Source organism: Struthio camelus, chromosome 5, assembly GCF_040807025.1.
Source record: "Struthio camelus isolate bStrCam1 chromosome 5, bStrCam1.hap1, whole genome shotgun sequence".
NCBI lineage: Eukaryota > Metazoa > Chordata > Aves > Struthioniformes > Struthionidae > Struthio > Struthio camelus.
The window spans coordinates 46,613,465-46,638,387 of NC_090946.1; the positions used below are offsets into that span (position 1 = coordinate 46,613,465).

At 41.6% G+C, this 24,923-nt stretch overlaps 1 protein-coding gene across 5 annotated transcripts in view; it reads right to left on the bottom strand.

Annotated features, from left to right (window-relative positions):
- ZFYVE26 (zinc finger FYVE-type containing 26) overlaps nt 1-24,923 on the bottom strand; it is a 54,565-nt gene that overhangs the window by 5,165 nt on the left and 24,477 nt on the right. For 3 of the 5 annotated variants that reach the window (XM_068946225.1, XM_068946223.1, XM_009668887.2), the window contains exons 19-38: nt 24,786-24,891; nt 23,322-24,061; nt 22,497-22,693; nt 21,471-21,575; nt 20,766-20,888; nt 19,341-19,517; nt 17,853-18,099; nt 16,955-17,053; nt 14,975-15,132; nt 13,857-14,026; nt 12,604-12,632; nt 10,425-10,546; nt 10,114-10,334; nt 9,302-9,449; nt 7,944-8,153; nt 6,866-7,084; nt 5,169-5,366; nt 4,628-4,830; nt 3,665-3,806; nt 3,022-3,081 (exon numbers count right to left, since the gene is read on the bottom strand). In XM_068946225.1, the coding sequence (XP_068802326.1) occupies nt 3,022-3,081; nt 3,665-3,806; nt 4,628-4,830; nt 5,169-5,366; nt 6,866-7,084; nt 7,944-8,153; nt 9,302-9,449; nt 10,114-10,334; nt 10,425-10,546; nt 12,604-12,632; nt 13,857-14,026; nt 14,975-15,132; nt 16,955-17,053; nt 17,853-18,099; nt 19,341-19,517; nt 20,766-20,888; nt 21,471-21,575; nt 22,497-22,693; nt 23,322-24,061; nt 24,786-24,891 (3,674 nt within the window). Of the gene's footprint in view, nt 1-3,021; nt 3,082-3,664; nt 3,807-4,627; nt 4,831-5,168; nt 5,367-5,860; nt 5,952-6,865; nt 7,085-7,943; nt 8,154-9,301; nt 9,450-10,113; nt 10,335-10,424; nt 10,547-12,603; nt 12,633-13,856; nt 14,027-14,974; nt 15,133-16,954; nt 17,054-17,852; nt 18,100-19,340; nt 19,518-20,765; nt 20,889-21,470; nt 21,576-22,496; nt 22,694-23,321; nt 24,062-24,785; nt 24,892-24,923 lie in introns of those variants that run through there. The other 2 variants (XM_068946224.1, XM_068946226.1) reach the window with 2 other exon arrangements.

Genomic DNA, 24,923 nt, shown 5'->3' on the forward strand with positions numbered 1-24,923 from the left:
TGGGGAGCCCAGAATTGGACACACAACTCCAGGTGAGGCCTCACCAGGGCTGAGTAGAGGGGGACCTCGACCTCCCTCAACCTGCTGGCAACACTCTTCCTCATGCACCCGAGGATACCACTGGCCTTCTTGGCCACAAGGACACACTGCTGGCTCATGCTCAACTTGTTGTCCACCAGCACTCCCAGGTCCTTCTCGGCAGAGCTGCTTTCCAGCAGGTCAGCCCCCAGCCTGTCCTGGGGCAGGGGGTTCTTCCTCCCTAGGTGCAGGACCCTGCGCTTGCCTTTGTTGAACTTCAGGAGGTTCCTCTCCGCCCATTTCTCCAGCCTGTCCTCTGAATGGCAGCACAGCCTTCTGGTGTGTCAGCCACTCCTCCCCAGTTTAGTATCATCAGCAAACTTGCTGAGGGTGCACTCTGTGCCTTCCTCCAGGTCATCGAGGAATACATTGAACAAGACTGCGCCCAGGACTGACCCCTGGGGGACACCACTAGCTACAGGCCTCCAACTAGACTCTGCACCACCGACTACAACCCTCTGAGCTCTGCCATCCAGCCAGTTCTCAATCCACCTCACTCTCCACCCATCCAGCCCGCGCCTCCTGAGCTTGCCTATGAGGATGTGATGGGAGACAGCGTCAAAAGCCTTGCTGAAGTCCAGGCAGACAACAGCCACTGCTCTCCCCTCATCTACCCAGCCAGTCATCCCATCATAGAAGGCTATCAGATTGGTCAAGCATGAGTTCCCTCTGGTGAATCCAGGCTGACTGCTCCTGATTGCCTTCTTGTCCTCCAGATGCTTAGAGATAACCTCCAGGATGAGCTGTTCCATCACCTTTCCAGGGATGGGGGTGAGGCTGGCAGGCCTATAGTTTCCTGGCTCCTCCTCCTTACCCTCTTGGAAGACTGGAGAGACATTGGCTTTCTTCCAGGCCTCAGGCACCTCTCCTGTTCTCCAGGACCTTTCCAAGATGATGGAGAGTGGCCTAGTGATAACATCCGCCAGCTCCCTCAGCACTTGTGGGTGCATCCCATTGGGGCCCATGGACTTGTGGATGTCAAGTTTGCACAAATGATCTCTAACCCGATCCTCCTCGACTAAGGGAGGATCTTCCTTTCTCCAGACTTTCTCCCTGGTCTCCAGGCTCTGGGATTCCTGAGGGCTGGCCTTAGCAGTAAAGGCTGAAGCAAAGAAGGCATTCAGCAGCTCTGCCTTCTCTGTATCCTTCGTTACCAGGGTGCCCACCCCGTTCAGCAGCGGACCCACGTTTTCCCTAGTCTTCCTTTTGCTAATGATGTATTTGAAGAAGCCCTTCTTGCTGTCCTTGACATCCCTTGCCAAATTAAACCCCAAATGGGTCTTGGCCTTCCTTGTCGCATCCCTGCATGCTCTCGCAACATCCCTATATTCCTCCCAAGTGGCCTGTCCCCTTTTCCACATTCTGTAGACTTCCTTCTTCTGTTTGAGTTTTGTCAGGAGTTCCTTGCTCATCCGTGCAGGCTTCCTGCCTGCTTTGCTGGACTTCTTACTCAGAGGGATGCACCTGTCTTGAGCCTGCAGGAAGTCATGCTTGAACCAGCTCTCCTGGACCCTCCCCTTCCTTCAAGGGCCCTACCCCATGAGATTCCTCCAAGCAGGTCCCTGAAGAGGCCAAAGTTTGCTCTCCTGAAGTCCAGGTTTGCGATCCTACTTATTGCCCTGCTTCCTCCTCACAGGATCCTGAACTCCACCATCTCACGGTCACTGCAGCCAAGGCTGCCCCCAGCCTTCACAACTTCGACCAGACCTTCTTTGTTTGTTAGTACTGGCTCAAAGCTTCTCCATAATGAGACTAGTAAAATCCAATTTTGCTCAAGAATGAGTGTACTGTTATCTTCTCTCTTTTTGGGGTGGCAAAACTCAGTTTAGCTTCTGGCCAAGCATCCTTCCTAGGCAGAGGCCCTTCACAAAGCATAGTCCCTACCCACCTCCCCCTCACTTAGCAAGCAAGCTCCTGCTACATTCCCCAACCCCCTCCAATGGCCGCCACCCTTTGTGCACCCTGGGAAACAGGAGTGAACTGACCGTATGAGGGAAGAGATGACTAAAACTGGCACTGCTCCTGCCATGGATAACGACAGAAGAAAAAACAAAAGGAAGGAAAAAGAGGTGATGCTGGGAAGTTGGACTTGCTGTTCCATTTTTACTGGGGGGAAGTGACTGCTTTTGTTGCTTAAAAAAATGCCCGTTTTCTAACTAAGTCTCTCCAGATCTTACTCCAAACAGTAATGCTGCCTTGTACACCCTGACCTGACAGAAGTGTGGTCTGCCATCGCATCAGTTAAAAACACAACAGGCAGTGGGGTGACAGACGCTTCTTGTAGTGTGCCACCTCTGTCCAGAAGCAGCCTTGCTATACCTCTGTCCCAGATGGGAGGTAACTGCAGACTGTTCTGCTTCAAGTAATATCTTTTAGCAATTCCTAATATTTGGATGAGAAATACAGAAAAAAGATTGGAGGCCAATACGCTGCAATGACTGACAAGAACCTCAACTTCTGCAGAGACATGAGGAAGGACAGGTCCCCAGAGACAGTCTTCAGTTAAGTAGCTTTGCTCTCCCAGCCAGGAGAGGAGTACAGAGATAGCCCTGTCCTTATTTATTCACTTCTTCTTTGCATGGTTGTCACAAACTACAGAGACCTGCTAAGCCAGAGCTCTCAGCTCCCATCTGTGATTGTGTTTTGCCAGCATAAGCCACCGAACAAGATTCAAGGCAAAATAAAAGTCATACTTAATTCATTTGTAGGAGACAATCAGCTTGGAGGTGTCCTACTGAAACAGGATCTGCATTTCTTTACCCAAAACACGTTCCTCCATACACATGGACTGTTAAGACTTAACTAGTGACTTTTCCCACAAGAGATTTTTCCCTTTCGGAGATTAAAAGGCCTTTGGAAAAAAGTCTTTTGCTTAAACAATTGCTGTTTGCAGATGTTTCTCTTTTGTAATTACAGTACTTGTTATTTCAGGTTTTTCCATACCTGAAGGACTCTGAATGCAATCCCAAACCCCTCCTCAATGTTTTTTCCTTCCAGCATGACCTGAAAAAGAGAGGCATCAGACAAGTTTCAGGATGCACATTCATTTTTTTGTTACACACAGTTAATAGCAGTCTTGCTCACAGTTCTGAATTTTGTCCGGAAGCGGTACCTTTGCCAAAAGACAATTCATGACTTTGAACAACGGAAAACAGCAGCATCCTAACAAGAAGTGGAGGAAATACAGGGTCTACTGTTACACACTGATTCACGTGGGATAAAGTTAAAGATGAAGCTGAGCTGAAGTTAGCAAGGGTAACAAAAACAGCATTGATGGCCTTGCTTCAAAACACAATAGGACGTACAACTGAAAAACCGAAAAAACACATTACTATTAGCATCTGGAATCCTCTACCTCTGAAACTTTGAATTTTGAGCAGAGTAGTTCCAGGTTCTCAGCTGTTCTCTGCTGCTTTGAGAAAAAAACATTTTTTTTTTTTTTTTCATAAACAGTAGGCCGCATACATGCACAAGCAAACTGCCCATGAATAGTACCAGAGGCTGCTCCAACTGTCAAGTATTGCAACGTTCACATAAGTTGGTATTGTTTATGAAAATAAGACCTGTTTGAAATAGCAGTAAGTACCTTGCAGGCAACGTCCATTTTCATGTTATTGTTTCCAAAGAGTGTGGGCAGGGAGGAATCTGTCATTTGAGAAGTTCCTGAGCTCTCACATCGATGTAGGAACTTTGTTACTTCCATCTGCAGCTCAACTGTATTGATGTGCCTAGACAAGGGGAAAACAGTTGTGTGGGTTTTTTTTTTTTTTTTTTTAAAAACACACTTTATTTTGAAATAGAGAATAAGCGTCAATTATTAGTTGTGTGAACTTAGTTATTGTTTGGAAATGTATATGTCTTATTTTGAAATGTGTTCTAGAAAGTACTATTTTGCTTGCTGTTTGACTTGGTCTTTGTGGTAGCCTAGCCTACAGCAATGAGGTACTTTTCAGATCTCTGCGTACAACATGCATCACAAATTGCAGGTGAGCAATTGTTAGCATTATTCTGCAGAGTGAGCTAGAGAATCTGGATCCTAAATAAATATCTGCTTTTTTCCACCTTTTCACAGGCATTCCCCTCCTTAAGTTGGGAGTCTAGCCTTAAAGAAGAGCAATCATTAGGAAAACCAAGATATAAAAGACCAAGTATGAGAGATATGTGCCTAAACTTACAGTTCAGCTTTTGAACATGGAGAGATTCACTTAAGTCTGGCTCCTGTAATTCACATGTAGTTGAATTAAAATTCAAACAAGCTTAACCAGCTCAATATCGTTGTCTGTGCACTGTAGGGTTTTTGTTTTTAAATTAAAGGAAGGTACATGATACACAGATTGATATGTTTAGTAGAAACAATGGCTTATCTTCTGGGTTAGGTTGTAACAGAGGGATGGTAACGGGAATGCTATACTTGCAACTAGGTAAAGTTAGATTTGGGTCAGGCACAGCTAGTATGTGTTAGCTAAAGCCACCTTTAACGCAATCACTAAAAAAAAAAAAGTACGAATTTCTCCTCTTTCTTGTAACTTAGCTTCCTGTTTACAGATACCTTGACACATCTGTAGCAGACATTTTCTTCCGGAAAGTGAATACCATTTTTTTCCTTCCTGAACTTCTTGAGACCTCCTGCAGGTAGACTTTGAGATGATCCTTGATTTTTAGGAGCCATGTCTGTTTGCCTCCCAGTTCAGTGTAAGACTTTGCTCCATGAGTGAAAAATCTAATGCAGGTCATGGCAGCACGAACGTGATCCTAGAAGAAACATACTGAACAATTGAAGAAGGATAGAAATGAACTGCCTTCACTAGTCCTTTGTACTAAAGTGCTCACACAAATCAGGCAGTGCTCCATTTTCTTTAAAGCAGTAGTTAAGCTACTGCAATGCACCAGACCCACAATAGCAACGCATAGCTGGTCAGCTTCAGCTGGACTCAGGCTTTCCTTTTTCTTAAGGAATGGAAAGTAGCAAAAGTCTGCTTGTCCATCACGCAGATTTACACCACATTTCAAAAAACACCCAAGTAAATAACCAAAAGTTTTTCAGTGAAATAGGGAATACTGTCAGAGTTGGCCACTCACCCTCATCTTACCTTCATGAACTGCTGCAGCTCATACAGGATATGGTAGTAGTTTTTTCTTTGCAAGTGTTTGCAGGCTGCAATCAAGTAGATTCCCCAGCTCTCCAATCCTGGATCAATGGTTTCTAGCAAGTTCTCCAACATATGTAGTTTCCCACTTTCATAACTTGGAACAAAGATCCCTTCAATGAACACTTCAGGTGGGGATTCCTACACGAATATCAGAAAAGCTGGTTGAAGCAAACCAGCTGTGGCACCTAGATTTCCCTTTTATAATATAAAGGAGTATCAAGTGACAGAGGTTATACAATCAACAGGTAATATAGGTTGGAAAGGATCTCCAGAGGTCATTGGGTTCAAACCCCCACTCAAAGAAGTTAGGTCACGTTGCTCAGTGCCTGTCTAGTCCTGAGCATCTCCAAGGAAAGAGATTCCACAGCTACCCTGCGGGCTAGTTCCTATGTCTGGCCACCTGCACTGCAGAAACCTTTTTCTTATACCCAGTTAGAATTTCTCTTGCTGCAAATCACATCCGCTGTCTCCTGCCCTTTTATTGTATACACTTGAGACGAGCTTGGCTCTATCTTCTCTATAATCACCCACTTGGCAGCTGAAGACAGCAAATAGACAGCCTTCTCTTCAAGCTGAAGAAGCCTAGCTCTATCAGTCTCTTCATGTATCATGCGCTCCGGTCCCCTAATCACCTTGGCGGCCTTCCACTCGACTTGCTCCAGTTTGTCAATGTCTGTCTTGTTCTGAGGAGCCCAAAACTGGATATAGTACTTCAGATGAAATCTACAAGTAGTGAATAGAGGGGAATATTTACTTCCTTTGACCTCCTGTCTATTGCTATTGCTCTTGCAAATGCAACCCCACATGTTAATATTACTATGGAAAGTAGTATGTGTGACCACACGACCTGCATAAAATTTTTAAAGGCATGATATGGAATTGTTTAATCTCCTTTTTCAATTGATTTTTTTAATCCCAGAGTAAGATACAAGCTACAAAGCCTGTATACATAAAAATGTTTTCACCAAATACCCATCTGCAAAATCGTCTGAAGAAAGATTATAACGTTTCAACAGAAACCCAGCATGTTACGGTCTTAAAGTAACAACCCTTCCCTTCTGGAATGTTATCAGCGTTAGTCTCCACATCCAAAACTCCACATCAAATTGTCTATCTAGAGTATTTTCAATGCTTACTACTTAACTAGTGAAATTATTTCACCAACGTTGTAAAAACATGTAAATTTCTTTAAAGATACATCTAAGCTGATAAAAAGGACACATTTGAAAAGTAAATTTGATAAACAGATGAGAATATGAGCTTAGAATGGCTGATGATATAAAAAGAAAGCAAAGCTGGTAAGACCACTTAAATAATTTCCTATTAATAGCAGATTGAAGACAGTGGAATGAGGTGTTTCAAGTAGCATGTTCTCAGTAAGAATTAGTTCAAATCTAAAAAGTCAGTAAAAAGCAACCACAAGCACAAAAGCTTAAAAAGATCAAAGTTATTTTTTCATGTCACTAAATTCTTGTTAGCCACAGTACATGTGATAACACTGAGGACCTCAGTAAACTCCTGCGCAGAAAACTGCCCAGAATACTGGATGACACTCATTGCTGTTTCAGACTGCTCTTGAGGCCCTCTTGGCTGCTTTTCAAATTCCAGTTTAGGTGATTGCAAATTACATTACTCACCTTATTTAACAAGTGAAGCAGTGCTTCTCGCATACAGTCATGCCTCATGTAAAAACTTATTATTGCTAGATTAGTGCCGTAACTGTGTAAATAGAACAAGCACTCTTGGTAGTAGCTGTGGTGTTGAATCTTCCCCTCAGACATCATCTCCAGAGACAGACTTCTTGTTCTCAGCGTTGCTTCAAGTTCCCTCAACGTAGCAAAGTAATCATCATCCTGCTGTCAAAGCAGAGAATCAATCATAGGTGATGAATAACAGGAAAACCTTCTCCGCAGAACTTCTTTGGGATTCTTTTCTACTAGATCTTGTCGCCTAACCCTGAAGCTTGTTTTCTTGTTAGAGTGCACATGCGTGTTTTAAATACGCATGGCTTTAGAGGGGCAAGACCCCAGTCAAGCTCTTGGTAAGTACTAGACTGGAACCCTGCTATTGACAGAGATGTTGAATATAGCTGTAGCTAGAACGGCTCTGTCTCCAGGGAGGGACAGGAGGCTTGTTTATTTAGAAGTAATTTCACTCTCAAGAACTACTTCAATAAGCTAGTCCAAACTGGCTTTCTTATTCTCTTAGAACGCTTTCTACTAAAAGCTCTTTCATCAATTCAGTACTGCAATTTAGCCTTAAAAGCCTTTTTTTTTTTTTTTGTATTGTATGTAATCAGAGCTTCCAAAGCTAATCCAAAACCATGCAACAGCGCTTTCTGCCAAGGAAAGATGAGTGGGACAATATTCTTTGCATTTGTAATTTTTCCTTTGAATTCCTGCAAAGTTACCAGTTTCAGCATCACAACATGTGGTTGGGATGGAGTGTAGTTTCCTCAAATTGTAAGAAAGAGCAGCTTCTTTCCCCTCCACTGAGTACACCCCAAATTACTAAGAAAATTCTCTGACAGGGCTATCAACCATCAACTTACTGTGAGGAGACAGCCAATGAATTTCTCAACAAGATTCAGTTTGTGATGCATAATGATGACAAAAGGAGAAAGAGATATGATACTTGATATTATAACATACATTGCTGTAAGATTTGTTTGCTTTAATATAGCCTTTTAGAGAAGCCAGAATAGAAGACACTTACCACAATATGTATGGGCTTCACTGTGGACTCCAGATACTGTATCACATCTTGGACCAGCCTTGAACCATAGTTCAGCTGGTTTAGATCCACAGGTGGCTTTAAGCATCGGCTAAACTTCTCTCTTGCCGAACTTAAATTCCCAGCTTTAAGGCAAGCCATGCCCCAGGCATGCCATGCTCCGCTTGGATCCAACCCAGACTTTGTAGAAACCTAAATTCAAAAATCATTTATTAATACTGTAACATATGGTCCCAATATAGAACACAGGAAAACTGGATAACCACACACAGCCTATGACTGTGACCTTCCATTTCCTAGAGACATTTCCCATTAAAACAGATAAACAAAAAGCCCCCCACACTGACTGTTTCTAGGTTACTGGCACTAGATGCCAGCTACCAAAACACCCGTGATCTCCAAATGCACAAGAATTTTTTTGCTGTTCAGGTTTAACCAACCATGTGTCCAGGAAGTTTCAGTTCAACAGTTTTAAAACTCATGAAATTCTTCACATTAGGAAAAGATTTTCTTATAAAGCAAGTAATTTCTATAGAGAAGAAATAATCAGGTTTGTGGTTTAAAAACTGCAGCAGAACATGTAGTTTTCTGCTTAGATAAATATCAATACTTTGTTAAGTGCTGCAAATTTCTGTTGCACAAAATTCTGCTGATCAAATTTATTCCTGAATTTCTTTAGTAAGTCAGCTGCCTTTAAACATGAACTATTTTTACTCAAATAGCTCATCTATTCCTGCTGTTTATTTCCCTTTAAAAATCCTAATCCTGTTTGTGGCATCATAATCCTTTTCCTAACAAACTGCAACGCCATAAACAGAGGCTTATGGAATACTGCGAGTAGGAGGAGGATAAAAGATGATAAACCACACCAGATGAGCTCTCATAGATAAATATGCCACCATAGTTAGCTTCCAAGTAAACGCTTGGCAAAGCTGCTTGAGTTAGTATCCACTGCAGTATTACGGACAAATCAAATACACAAGTTTCAGATAAAGTCCTGCAACAAAGCATGCCTCAACCCTTCTACTGATTGTAGGAGTCCTCCCGCGTAGTGATTTTCTGGCAGTTTTCCATTACCATTTTAACTGTACCAGGAGATATGGCCCCTATTCTTGCCTTCAGCAGCCTGCTCCACAGCAGAAGGCATCTTCCCTCAGAAAATTTTTTCAGCATTCAAAAAAGGTTTTCTTCACTGCTTAAAAACTTAATCCTGGACAACATTTAAGCTGTTACAGACTATTTCATACATCACATCCAGCTGAACTCAGAAGAGGGGAAAAAAAAATTCAAAACCCACTACAGAATGATTATTAATATTTGCATCCCTCTATTGTCGTTACCTCTATAGCTAATTGATAGTACTCTGCTTCCAAAAGCTGATTTCTTAGTCTTGTTACTGCTGCAGGGAGAAGAATCTGATCCAAAGATGGCACCGGACGATAGGCAGCAGCAACCAAGATATTCAACACATCCACTTTGCTGATGTAGCTAGGAGAAAATAGAGGTTAAATATACTAAATAAATATACTACATATGTTAAATGTACATATACTGTCACTCTTATCATACACACTAAGAATCTTAAAGAATTTTATGTCAAAGATAACTCTTAGAACAGCGGCTCCTAATCACTAGTATACCAGGTTTGTCTGTTCATCATACTGTCCTATTCCGGCTATTTTTTGCTGTTTCATTTCATTTGGTGGAGCCTTGGCAGATGCTGATTGTGGACGCCAGCTAACATTACCAAATCCAACTAGTACGTGGGAAACTTATGCACTGCACCTAGCACTGCAAGTACCAGTGAGACAAAGCTCGAGGAACAAATAAGATGCTAGTGGTCAGGAAGTACAGGTTGAAAATTCTGTATGGAACAAGTGGCTGAAAGTAGAAAAACAAAACAGCAGAAGTAGAACATTTACCCAGTCATTCTGGATTACTTCTCCCTACTCTGAGAATTTTCTCAGTAGTTATTATGTAGACATGAGACTTGAACTTCTATTATTTGAGCTTTCACGTTATTCTTACATTATGAACTTCTCTCGTTTACAATGCCCACGGTACAATCACAAAACAACCCTCCTCTCCAGCACACAAGCATACAGGTTTTGCCAGGACCTTGACGCAGCCTAGGGAACATCTGATAAGTCACCTGTCACAGAGGGCGAGATCCTGGCTCCTTCCAGCTTTTACAAACATCATTTTGGCACTGAAGAGCAATTGTTTCATGATGTCCATAAGGAGCCCCGCATCCACCTCAGGGTTAGTCAGCCCTTGGGACAATTTGCAGCAGTGCTCTATCAGTTGGTGGCCACACACTACACTATTACTGTGCAGACTGAGGATGGCAATACACAAGGAAGAGCTGGGAGCCTGACAGAGGAAAGAAAGATGAACATTAGTACTGAGGTAATTATTTAGGAAACTGTTTATGCTAGACTCTCCTCTTTCTCCAGATCTGACCTGTTCATAATAAAATTCACTGCGTACAACTTCATTCTCCTCCTCGTTCAGGGAAACAATCCATTCAAGCTCAGGTGCCTTGGGAATTCGCACCACTGTGGAATATTTGTTACTAGACGTTTCTGTGGCAGAGAAAGAAAGAACAGGTAGAATCATCAAACAAGAGGCAATAAATCTGGCAGAGGGAACATCATACAGAGCTATTCCAATCCTCTCAAACAGTTATCCACAGTCCCTTCATTGTGCCAGTTCCTGTTAGTCTCGCATGTCCAGCACATAAACCACAGAAACATTTCCATTCCTCAGCAGACTGTCAAGCGTACTCTCACTGTCACTAACATCTTGTCAGTAAGAACTGGCTCCAACAATGTATTTTCAAATTATTATCCAAACCATATCCTGCAGGATATCAAACCCAGCAACTTTCTCTTAAGTCTTCCTTCAGCCAAAGCGTTCCATATTTCTGATCAGGAAGGATGTGGGAATAAGTGAGCTATGGGTTACAGCTAAAAAGGCAAGTTGAAGCATCAGTTGTAAGAAGAAAGGCTACGTGGACTCAATTGCTGTCTTCTTTTTAGAACTCAAGTTATTCAAACATACCTGTTTAAGATAAAGGCTTGCAAGAAGATGAGCTAATTCCATATGTTAAGTTTTCATATTAAAAAGTATTACAGAAAATTAGAGTTTTGATTAAATGATTCAAGAAAATAATTTCTATGAAAAGTCTTTCTCTCTCCTCCAGACTAAACAAATTTCAGTTTTGAAATTTGTTGTTCTCCTACCTAGATATTGTAATGGATAACATACAAGATGGATAGGCAGAAAGAGATTATTTTAATAACTATTTTGTCTTCTTTGTTCTACTTTCTCCTGAGCTGAGAATTATTCCACCAAAAGAGAGAATAGCTACAAATCAAACCATGTCTGTCATCTGAGACCAGTTAAGATGCACCAGCCCTCCGATTCTCATGTTTGTGGTTCTGGTTCCTAGCAATCAAACAACAGACAACCTTTCAGTTCTGAAAAATGGGGGCAAGAAAAAAAAAAAAAGGTAATTTGCTACTATTTTCCAGATCAACAACTTCTCCCTGGAAAATTAAGAGTTTTTTTAAAAACAAATACATAAAAATCTGCTTTTCTGTGAAGAATGATTTGTCAGGAAATTCACTGTTCTAAAGTTTCACAGAAAGGCAGTTACTCATCAATGGAACAATAAAAACTGTAAGGTGAATTGGAAAAAAAAAAAAAACTATTTCCAAATTGAACTGGAGACAGTAATTAGAGAAGGGGGAGGGGGAAAGGGCCTGAGAACTTTTGCTAAGAATTCTTCACAGTCCCATCAGAAAAGTTAGAAAAGTAGCAGAATAAAACACTTTCCCTCTTAAATCTGAGGAGTTCTGTGCTGTTCTTGCACTTGCTGTGCAAGTTTTTCAGCGTTTCATATTACTACTAGCTGTACCTCAAGTAACAATGGTTTGGGTCTGCCAAAATGTTATGCTAGCATAAGAAATTTTTTTGAGCTTTTCGCTGAATCACCTCACTAACACCAGACTAACAAAGAAAGAATAACTACCTTGAGGAAAAATGGCTGACAATTTCAATTGAACTTGGTTGTTCCTCCTGAAATGTCAAGATATTCAATGGGGAAATTGTGGCACAGGTGAGAAATAACCAGCTCATTTTTGCACAATCAACAAAGCAGATGGAATTTGGGACACACCCAGAGCCACAAGAGGAGCCTCATTCTGTGCTCCCCGCAGCTGGCACTGAGTATCAATCACCACCACACACTGCAGTGCTATTCAGCAACGTACTAGCACAGTTCTTGAAAAGAGCATCTCTTAACATAGCTCTATACTGAGCTAATTAATTCCTACTTTTAGCATAGCCTTTCACTGACTGCTCCTAGTATGCAAAGTGCCTTCTCCAACCATTGTTTTCAGTTCCTGCCTTTAAAACCCACCCAGATTGTTCAGTGTTGGCTCTGACGTATCTCCTAAATCATAATTCCCATTTACAGAAATTTAGAATGCCTGATTTCAGCCCACTCATGTGAAAATACTGGTATTTTAAGTTTTGATCATCCTTTTTCTACAGCTAGCTGTGGCAGATTCCTATCTCAAATTCTACTGATAATCAGGCGTTTGAAGTGGAAGTTTAACGTTACTCCATTCCTCACCTTCCACTTGGTCCTGATCTTCTTTTTTGCTGTAACAGAAAGACAGAAAGAAACATCATGCCTCTTCCAGCATACTGGGGAAAACATAATTCTTAAGGAGGGATCAACGCGGCTAGCTTTTTCAGAACTCTGTCTTCCGCTCTCCCCAACCCTCTCCATCTGTGACGTCTGGAAACACAAGTTCTTGCCCCTACATACTGCACTTCAACTCCACTAAATAATTAAGTTCTTACAAGCTTTTGCAGAAATAGTATTGTTGCACATACAATGAGTCAAAGTAGATACTGAGAACAAGGAAGAACTGCCCAGGATCAGCGTACGTCAGAGCTAAAACAAAGTTTTTGACATTTATGTCTCTGTTCTTAAGATGTAGTTCGTTTTAATATACAAACAGGGTGAGTTTAAAAACAAACAACAAAACAACCCCACACAAACAACTAAAACATGAAGCTAATGGTCAAGCTCCCTGCTAGGCTCTGCTGACCTATTCTGGTAGCATTAGCAACCGTTCCGACTCAACCCAGTCTATCTGCAGGTAACTGCTTGTTTCTTCAGAGGTTCCTTTTCAGATCTGCACAGTATTCTTCTCTTCCTAACAAGCCTGTTTGCACTGCTATCAGCAGACTTGATTGGGTCACAGAGAGAAAAAGCCCATTTTTTTTTCAATTGCACTTTTCACCAGCTGACCTAAACTACACACCACAAACTTCACTGCAATTCTTACCTGAAAAGGAACCATATCAAAACCTGTCATCACAGCTAGCCCTTTCATTAAGGGCTCAGTTTCAATTTCAAAACCTATGTAATCATGAACTTGCTTTTGACTCTCCCAGGGTCACAATCAAGAAATTGTGGAGAAACATTTAACACACTAACAGGCTCTGCAGAGCCAGTCAACATGTGATGCTGACCCAGAAGCCGAGTAAGCTGCAAGCAACTTGGTCACTTATTGTAAAATTTTGTTTGGAAAGTTTGGTACTAAAGCATTTAATTCATAGGTTTAACGATCAATTGATGCTTAAACAATTAAAACACTTTGGCTCTCCAGTGTTCTTTCTAATACTAAAAGTAAAACTGAGGCATCACGATCATCCTTCACCTAGAAAACCTGAAAATCCCAACTGCTGGGAGCCAAAAAGCTGATGTATTGTACTATCTAGATAAACCCAAATGTTTGTACTCTGATCCCTGAAGACTGCAGTCCACCTTCCTGCGTACATGCAGTTATGAAGAATTGGAACGGAAGAACTTACGTGCTTGCGTCTTGTATGAAGCCAGGCAGATGTTCTCTATTGTAGTAGCTATAGCATTGGTCACATACACGAGCTGGATTTTCTCTACAAGCTTCTACTGCCATTTTCTTGGTGGAGCAAGAGCTGCACACTAGTCTGCCACAGCGCCTGCAGTGATGACGCCTGTTAAACTAAGCACAAGAGGTCATGGATGAGTAACTGAAGGAGCTGACTGAAGTCCCCCTCCTCTATATGCCCCCATGTATGAGTAAACTTATTCCATTCAAAGCAAGCAAATAGCATGAATGATAAGGCCTTTCAGAACAAAACTGATTGAGTCTCACTGCCACAATTCCCTTTTGGGGAGGGCACAGCAAAGGAAAAAAAACAAACAAACAGAACCAGATATTTATAACTGACAAGCTTGCTGCAGTGTTGGACTTTCCAATATTTAGATTGTTCCAATTTTAATCATATTTAGGTGAATGATCAATTTAGATCACTTCATGAAAAAGTTTAAAGCTGTAGACTATCTTTCTGATAAGATATTATTCATTTCAAAATTCAAAGCAATATAACTTTTTGAGGAAGCAGTGCTGTCTGTTAGCAGTAGAAAACAGATCGCCAGCACATTTGCAAAACCCAAAACTAATCTCCCTAACAGCACTACCGTTGTTCCAATAGAGTACTCGAGCAAGTACAATTGTAGCAAAGTGTAACCAACAGCAAAGCTTACTCTCCTCTGTACTGGTGAGCCAAATTATATTACGCTCATGCTATTTCTAGCCAGCATGGTCAACTAGACAGCCCTGTGAAATTACTATCAATACATATCTCTGAGTTCTCATAGGAGTTTCCTCTCTGATAACAAGATTTCCTTTACAGGCTCTGTCACTTCCCTCAGGAAACTTGGGGAGAGGCCTCAGACCCTGCATGGAGCCAACAGTGTTGCAAGTCTCCTCAACTGATCTAAACAGAAACTAATGGTTAAATATCAGTAGGTCAAGAGTCTCGACAAGCCTACACTGACATAAGCAAACTTGCTGAAGCAGCTGGTGGCTCTTAGGAAACAATCTGAGCAAGTGTCCACATTAAGATCACAACTCTAGAAACGTCTGTACTTAATCTCTGATCCTTACCATAGTAAAGCGTTCTGTTTTGCAGACCATACATATCATTTCAGTGTCATCAGGTATCCATTGCTGTTTTGGTGGTGGCTTCTCAGGTGGCACAAACTCTTGAGGAAGCACATTCTGCTGCAGGCTTCTGTCTCTGGGACTTGTGGACATGGTGATGCCTTAAAAGACCACAGCAAGACAAACATGGAACAGGATTTTAGCTGTTTAACTAACACCAGCTGTTTAACTAACTGGAACACCAGAAAACACTACAGACTTACTGAGAACATCTCACTTACTGCTTACTTATTAGCAGACATTTACGATAAAAATTATAGAAGTTTAAGACTAGGTCTTGTCAACATCTGTTCTTGTATCATAAGCAGAGACTTGAAAAAACAGATATATGGACACCAAATACACAGCATAGCATCAAATATAATCTTAAGGATATCCAGCATAGGCAGACTGACATTCCTGAAGACTGCCTTTTCTTTTATCATCTCAAGAGGGCTACATCATGGCTGGCAATTGCATATCTCTCCCTATTCTGCTCCCTTCAGACAGGCAGAATTTGTACCTCTGTGGCCTTTGGCATCTTTGATATTGCCATCAAGACATTCACTGACTCAAAGTTGTAGCATTAAATAGGCTTTTAGTTTATATGATGTGAACCTGCTACACTTCGGACTAATTGAAAGGTTCAACATCCCATTGCAGCCCTGCCAGCCACCTCCTGTGCACAAGGATACTAAACTAAAAAAAAAAAAAAAAAAAAAAAATCCAACTCCATCCCAATAAAGCTAACTCATACTCATCCAAGCAGCTATTGGATTGCAGAAGAATGCTAGAGAACAACACATCCAGGTTTCATAACAATGTACTGATATTTAGCTAGCATACAAACTATTTCCTGGGCAACATGAGAGACACTAAGAGCTGCGCAGCCAGATCCAAGACACTGCCATCACCTTATGTACGCAGCATGAGGAGAACCTTTAATTCAGTATACAGAACTAGAGAACACCTCACACACCCTAAACTGTAGGCTCAAGATACCACTGTGGACCTCTAATTCAGGCCCATCACATGCTGGAAACCATCAGTCTTGGAGGTCTGAGGAAACCCTCTGCTAGTCATTCCCTGAGAGCACAGGCTCTCCATCTATCATGATATATATCCTCTGAAGGATATCGCTTACATTCAAAGCGAAACAGACTTTCAGAAGGATTTGTGGTTGGTTTTTTTTTTTTTTTAAAGCCAAGAATATTCTTCAATTCTTTTTTAAAAATTATTTTGTTTCTATTTATTTGTTTCTATTTATTCAGCCAATTGAGTCTCCTGAGGCAATAAAAGATGTGCCATTTCCCTCAGGTGACAAGAGGGATCCTAGAAAAAACTAAATTCAAAAACAAAAGAATGAAGGAACAAAAAAAAAAAAAAGGCAAAAAAGACTAGGCTTCCACGGCAAAACCAAAGTTAAGATCCCGAAGAAAAACAAAATTTCGGAGCAAAGAACAGGAAGACAGGAAAAAGTACCACACTGATGGCCTTCCAGACCAACTCTGCTCATGTACCCAGAGAGACCAAAGTAGTCCTGACTGGAAAGGATTAACCTGCAGCACCAGCAATCCGCCAGCAATTTAACTCTTGCACAGAGGTAAACCTTTTGTTTTTGCAGCTGAAGTCCAGTCTCCTATAGTCTGTTCAGACTTTCTTTTTTCTGTAGGGTCTGGAATGGAATTCTTTTGTGCCAACTTCTCGGGCATTTTGCCAATATCTACCAAAGCCCAAAACAAAGCCACACCCTTCCTCCTTATCTCCCTCTAAGTTTTCTTTTAACTGGGCCCAAAGCACCCAACTGCAGAGACCTACTAACCTGTGCTAAATGTGACCAAAGTTACTATTAAAAGGTGGGATGCAAAGTTCAAACACAAATAGAGGATAAAAAAAAAAAAAAGAACAGGTTGAAAGAAAATGGCGTTGAGACCTCATCCTTACCAGTAAAGCTGCCATGAGATGGTTCTGGTGATCCTGATTTAGATAGTGCTTCACACTCCAATATTTGATTGAGGGTCTCTTGGATACGTACCACAGAATCTAGGACCAAGGGAGAAATAGATCAGATAACAATATCGGTCACACATCTACCTGCTTACAGGAAGAATAGAAGAATCCATTCACAGCAGCATGTAAGAACGTTAGTATAAAACAGGATTAGCTGTGTAACAAATCGTTACAACTTTCATGAAGATTAGCCCACAATGATTCACATTGCATGAACCACTCTGGGCTAATCCTCATGAAAGAAGGTGCATGTGTGTACATGGTCAACAAAAGCACTGAACCTAATCTGCAGCACCCTCTGCTCTTCAAGTTCTAAATTACCAAAGACAGCAAAGCCCAGGAGAACTGACACTAACATGGATGAAAAGGGACTGGTAAAACAGAAAGAGCAGCTGTGGTAAGATTATTACTAGAACTAGAAGTTTAAAAAAAATTATAAAAGAGGTATAGAGCGCTAGAAGGAGGAAACAGCATGAAAGATTAAATCCCCATTTAATTTTGGGGAAGATGCAGCTGAGTGGGGGCAGTTTAGAACTGCTGAGGTTGTGAATGACTTTACATTAAACAGGAATGAAATGAAATTGCACAGTACCATACAAGAAAGGAAAGACCCTTAAAAGGAACAACAGAGGAAAGTTGGAGAAACTTTTGGAGCTGTTGACCCTTAGGCTTACAAGCTTAAAATCCTTCTGCTTACAAGAAACACAAGGACTTAAAGAATATGCCTAGGACTAGCGGGAGACAGACACACATCTCACAATGGTGAGATGATTTTTGGGGAAAATTTGCCCTTCTTCCTCAAGGAAAAAATAGCATTTTCAAGGATAGATACCTGATCTTTTTTCTTTTAATGCGAAAGGGAAGTCAAGGGCTTTTTCTGCATACTTGGAGAGCAAATTATCAATGTCTTCTACAGCAAAGCCAATTTCCTGTCCAGCTAAGAGCTGATGTAGTGTCTGCACAGCCACAGCTACCCAGTCCACTTTCATATTCATGAGGAGCTGCTCCAGCATGAGCAGTGGCCTGGAGGAGAGGTGGAAGTAGTTAACACGGTAGAGCTCAGGTAGAGTCAGCAACACCTGGGACACAATTAAAAAAAATTAAAATTATACATCCCCAAATCTGGGTTTTTGCAAGAGTAAAGATAAGGGACTAGCAGAGCAGCTTATGATGCAAGGAATGGAATAAAATTCAGAGGCTAAGAAATGAAGATGGGACTTCTTGGGTCTACTCCTAGTTCTGTTACAGAATTACTGAATGGATTTGGGCAAATCACTTGGCTTCTGCCTAACCTGTTTCCCATTCTATAAAACATTGCCACGTTTCAGAGAGGGCAGAGAATGGAAAGCCATTTGTGACCCCGTGACAGCAATGTTCTAGCAGGGTAGAATATATTCTTCCATTAAAATAAACTTTATTTAATCAACATTAGTCCAACCCTTAAAATTTTGTCTCTTGTCGCTCCACTACATCCATCATTTCAGGAAGCATGGAAAGGAGAAAATAAGAGCAGTTCTCCAAAAGATGATCAGCTAATTTGGACACTTTTCAAGTTAACATCATGTCCTCCAAGAGGGACAATAAAGAAACAGGAAACATAATAAAACTGTTGCACCAAGCACTGGAGCAAGCTGCTATTTGTAGTCCTATAAGAAGCGCATGTTACGGAAAGCACTGCATTTTGTTTATGCATGCATTCGAGTAAGGTAATCCACTGCTTAATGCATTTATTCCCAGGTAGGGCACAGAGCCTATATGACTTCTGTAAAGGTAACAGCCATCCAGAAAAAGGAATAATACTGCCCACCTTTGAAAAGTATTTGGGAGTTCCTTAGAAGAAATATGCCATGTTAAGTGTCAAGGAGCCCTATAAGTGGGCATATATTTATTCATATTCCTACACAGGGAATAGCGGTAGCACTGGAAGGTAGCACTGGTGCTTCTGACACATCAGAGAATACGTTTAGGATGCTTTCTTTCTCGCTTGGACAAAGATAGCAGCTGTCCTGATAAGCACCTCAATTTTATCTCCCTCCTCTAGTCAGGATGGTCTTTCACTCCCCACAGCTCAGACAGACACAAGAACGCTTTGTTCACACTGGGAGCTGCAATCACCTCAGAACATAGGAGCTACAGATAGCGAAGGGAAAGACAACTTTTAAGCCATCTCCACCTTCCTTCGGTGCTGTCAGCACACGTAGGGACTGAGACTCATGATCGGAGGCCCCACACGCCAAGAATACTCTGGTAAAAATTTGCAGACAGATACTTATAGAACTACACATTGCAGTAAATCCCACAATGCAGCAATTTTGCTCACTTTTGATCCCATATGGAGAGCCTGAATTTCATTATGGCGTGCAGTTGTCAGGTTTCTGTAGAAGTGAGTTGTGAGGTAATCAGCCAAGAAGTGAGAGGCTGCCAAGCTGGGATGCTGATCAAGGGACTGTTCACTGATGGCAAGGCAAATATCAGGGTCTTCTATTCTTTGCAAGAGCTAGAAATAGAGACAAAACACAGTGTATCCCGAGTACATTTCTGGAAAGTACTCTTTAAATCACATGGTCCACGACAGATTATTGCCCTATGATGGTCCTGCAAGCATTTTATTTAACTTACACCAGCCTCTTACACAGACACACACACATACATAATAATAATTTAGATCATTTACTTATAGGTTTCCTCATTGCTTAACTAGTCTATTTAATAATCAAAATAGTTGCAATTAAAGCAAGCAAAAAATTAAGCGAAGAATGAGGCAGAAGATGCATCAATGAGAAAGCTCTACTCTGCTCCTCAGTACTTTAAGGCCTCTAGAACAGCCTTCACTTTTATTTCATGCTCTGTGTTATTAGCAGCACCTAATTATTAAAAGCAGAAGAATTCACATTTTATTAAATTTGGACACTGAGGCCTAACTGACCAGTTTCTGTTATTAGTTTCACTTCCTGGTTCTTCTGCATAAGCAGCACAAAAATGCTTCCTTGTGATTTCTCAAATAAAAAGGGACCCCACATTTCCATATAATTAGAATAGCCATAAAGGTATTTACACTATTTGATCCAAAAACTAGACTGCCAAGCTATATTTTCACTTGAATGGACTGGCTGAAAGACAGGACCCTGAAAGTGAATCTAAGCAAACAGTATCCTTTAAAGGAGAAAACAAAAACAGCACGTGTCCATGAGCTGAAGAAAGCAGTTCTTCTACAACCTAATAACGACAAAGCAATTTGCCAACATGTAATATACAGACACAACAAAAGACAAAACACAGACAAGTCTCATTTTCTGATATCTTCTCAACTCTCAGAAAAAAATACTGGCTTTTAAGAAAACAGCGTGCAGCCCTCACAGTTACAGAAAAACCATAGAACAGGCTGAAAACCTCACATAAACTGTTAAATAAAAACATTTCTCGAGACTGGCCTAAACTCCCTGGAACGCTCTGCCTTACACAGTTTGAGCTGTTTGGGTTGAGAGCTACAACAGCTCCAGATTCATCGCAGAAGTAGTTGCTGACACTAAGCCAGAGAAAACCGAAGACCTCAGCATGCAACAGTGATCTTGCATCTAAGCAAGTCTGCATGTTATCTTGTAAGTTTATAAGGAAGAGAGTAGCTCTGTTCCCCCTTCCCCTCATCTATTGGATATGAGTAACTCATTGTGAAAACAGTTCGGATACCTTGTTTTCAACTAATTTGACCTGTGTAGATGTGAGGCTGAAAGAGTCCTGCTGTTACCTTCAATGCTTTTTCCATGTCTCCCGTCTCCAGTAAGTGGAGGAGGTGATCACGGTGAAGGCTGATTAAATTTTCCCTCGGGATGGGATACAACCGGCCCCATTCCTCACACAACTCATAATCCTGAAACAAAACACACACACACACACACAAATAAATAAAAATCCAACTTCCTCCGATGCAACTGTTTCTTCCAAAGTCCTGATCAACTTCTCAAGAAATTCTGTAGCTTAGATTCCTCTCCCTCAGGCAGAAGTAAATAGTTGGGGGGGAGGGGGGACAAGAAGAGATTCAGTTTTGCCAAAGTCACAGATCACATTGAGAATACTCTTATCTCCCAGTAGGTGAGTTGTCCTTCTGGACAGACACTTCTCAAGCCAGCTATTACTATCTGGAATCTACAGTAGTGACGCTTATAAAGTAATTAAGCCTGTATCATGCCAAAAGCTATACTACTAAAGACTTCAAAATTCTAAGAGAAAAGAATAGGCAGTATTTCAGAATAAGAGGTATGGGACTCTTTGCACGTAAACCTGGACAAAAACACAGATTCGCGTTTGATTCTGCAGCATAGAACTTAGCAAAGGATTTCTTCCTCGCAAGGCAATCTGTTGACCAGTGTTTTAAAATACTATTTTCAACAAATTTATCCATTCAAAGCGTAACGCGTTCTAGTTCAACAACATTCACACGAAGATGCCTAACCTTTGCCTTCAGAATGATATCCATGATGGCTTGAGGATCATCAGCACAGGCTTTTTTCAGATCCTGCCAGTCATTCCACAGTGGTTCATTTTGCAAATTCAATATCTGAAAAAGTTAATTTGTGTAGCACAAATTTTAAAAATCATTATCCACAATAACCATTAAGCCTAAGAGAATGGCTGAGCTGATCACATCATGAGTTGCCTCATACCAAGAAAGTCAAAAAGGGACCCCTTGTTTATCTCTACCCTTTTTCTGGAATGATGTAATGAACTTCTACCCCAAAAAGAACTACAGGATTTTCTCAGAGGTGTGGCTTTATGAGTGCCTTTGGGCAAACAGATTTCTAAAGCAAAATTTCTAAAAGACTACCTAGCAGCAATTGTGGACCAAAAGATATATGCATACTGTAGACATTGTCAGCACTAACAGCGATACAGCTGAGGTAACTTTCAGCTAGCGAAACCACTGCCAGACAGAATTCAGCAGGGATTCACAACTCCTCTTTTCGCTTGGTCTGACTTTTCAGTCTGTGTTCAACTTCAGGCCAGCTAGCCTGACCTAACTTGAATATCTACTCTACTTTGCAGTTAAAAGCACTGATTGCCATACAGATGCCCATTGGACCACTTGTCCCATAGACCATGCCTAGACACATCTGCATCTCTCACAAGATGATGAATTGCCACGGGAAGCTTCCAGAGATCCTAGCATTTGTACAGACTGGAAAAATCAAAATATATTGGAAAAAAAAAATAGCGGCCTCACTCCAAAGTTCACGTCTAATAGTGTTTGCAGACCTGAAGTCCAATAGGTGAGTGGAAAAGTTATGAGGAACGGAGGGGGAGCATTAACTGGATATTAAAACCAGCACTGGACAGCACTGAAAGCATGATCTGTTTTGCATGAAAAACTTGAAAAGCTATTGTGATGAAAAAAGAACAACGGACTTTTTCTAAGGGCAAGCATATTCTGTCCTTGTTACCAATTTTGTCTTACTGGTTACTTAACAGAACGGCTTTGTACCTTCTGGTAAACCTGCAGTTCTTTCTTCCTGCTCCGCAGATTAGTTTTTAGTTCATCAGTTATGTCCAAGTCAGAGGCACAATAAGCTAGGATTTCCAAACAGGCCTCGAGGGGCCATTTGTCTAGGCAGCGCAGGGCAAGCCTACTTCTCAGCGCTGCATCTTTTACTGGGAACAAGTACTGCCAACCATCTTTACCTGTGGGGGAGGGGACGGGGGAGAAGGGGAAACAAAAAAAGAAAAAAAAACACACAAACCATTTTGAAGCTCACTTTCTGTGGTTTAGAAAAGAAAATCCTTATCTGCACTAACTGCCCGCACCAAGAGAAAAACAGTACAGTGCTGGAAAAGACATGCTAGACTCATCCCAAGCATCAGATTTTCAGGAAGTAGTGAAGGTTAGAATGGGACACTTACTACCTTTAGGCTCCAAAGAGCCCCTCCTTTTACAGGACATATCATCCGTGTATCCACTGAAGGGAGAATGATACTGCTGCAAGTGATGTTCCATTAATGGTACTATAATTAACGTCTCCTGACGCATTCAGCTCTTCACAAATAAATAACACCACAGATATATCCCAGGTCTGCAGTAAAATTTTTTTTTTTTTAAAGCAAGTTTAGTGTCAGGATTTGCTCATTTGTAGAGCAGAAACCACAGCATCAGCAAAAGCAAGTTTACGATGCGGGAAGGGAAGGGATTAGTTTCTGTTCCTCCGATTTGTCCAAGGAGCACCAACTACATCCTTAGTTTCTACCTCCTGTGCCAAGCTGTACTCTTCATTAAAAAAGAGGACCCCCCCCCCCCCACATACATAATCCTTACCATCAGCGGCTGCACAGCTCAGCACAGCATCCTTCACATTGGTTATCTCCTCCATACCCTGGCTGTACAGATCCAAGACCTTCAGGGCTCTGGCCCAATCCTTTGCTGTAAGTGCTTGTTCAAAGACTCCCATTAGTACCTCAACAGCTGTGGTGGAATGCAATCCTAAGAGAACCAGAGACACGTGTGTCTTGCCACAAAGGACACTAGCCACACTGCTGCCTTCCTCCTGCTGGTGCTGAAGTGGCTCAAACATAGTAAGCAGAAATCGTTCCAGTACTGAGAATTCCTTCAACAATGCCTCACACTCCCTGGAAATCTGTTCCAAACCTAACGGCACCTCCCGTTTGCCCCGAAATTCCATCCACGATAAATTGGATTTGGGGATTTTCTGTATATTAGATGCACTTAGACATGCCACTGTGGCCATAAGTCTTGACTGAGACTTTAGGAAGTCCAGGGAGGAGGCAGTGAGCGTGTTCTGGTTCAGGTCAGTCGCAGAGGACGGGGCCTGAGCGGAGACATCCTCAGAGGCCGTTGCAGGATTGAGGATAGCTATTTCAACATCTGGCAAGCAGTTGTAGGCATATAGGCGTGCCAGGTTGCTGATGTTTGCCATAAGGGACTTTGTCTGGCTGTTTTGCCTTGCACTGCACAAGGAGAGGGGTTCACAACAACAGTTAACAATAACTTGCTGCACATTCAAGTTCAATTCTTCTTTAGCCAAGAGGGAAGAAAGTCTGCAGGATCGAAAAAAGAACCGGCTTACACAAAGCACACGAACAGTACTTGAGCAAGAGTCCAAATCCTATGTTTACCCTGTACGAGAAAGTTTATACAGCACAAGGATGATAATTCAGAGCTTATCATGCCATTCTTTTAAAGTGGAACTTCTCAAACATTAACTTTTACCTAAACGCCACATACGAAACCAGTTTACTGTTAGTGCTCACCTTTTTAAGAGCTACTTTGTTAAATTGGAAACTTTCCATACCAGCCCAGTTTAGTTGTTTGTGATGAAAACAACTTTGATTATTCCGTCTACCAACTGGCCCGTGCAAGACTCACGCCCAATCATCTTCCTAAGAAGCCCTACTGGTCTGTTTTTTGGGTTTTTTTTTTGTTATACTTCTAAGCTGCAAGTCTACTGCTCTCCACTGTCACAGATAAAAAAAGTACATACAGAAGCACTTCCCCCCCCCCCCCCCCCCCCCCAACAGACAGCAACTGTCAAAAATATGGAGCCATAGCTTTAACAAGCAAAAATCTTCAGTGCTATTTCGGTAGAGAAGCCACTGATTATGCTCCTCCCTGCACACCAACCCTTACACGTTAAGTGACCTGCTGGTGGGATAAAGCAAAGGGAGACTGTAAAGCCTGTGTTAAGTAACCATAGCAGACTTATGAGGTCCAAACTCACTAACGCTAAATTTACCTAGATAAGTATACCTGAAAAGCACCAACCTGTCAGGATGAACCTGTTTCTCAAACACAAGCTGGGAGAGCAGGTGAGATGGACTCTGTTGTAGCAGTATGAAAGGATTCCCCACTTTCACTTCTGCAGATATATCTTTAAAAATTAGAGCAAGACAGAACATCTAT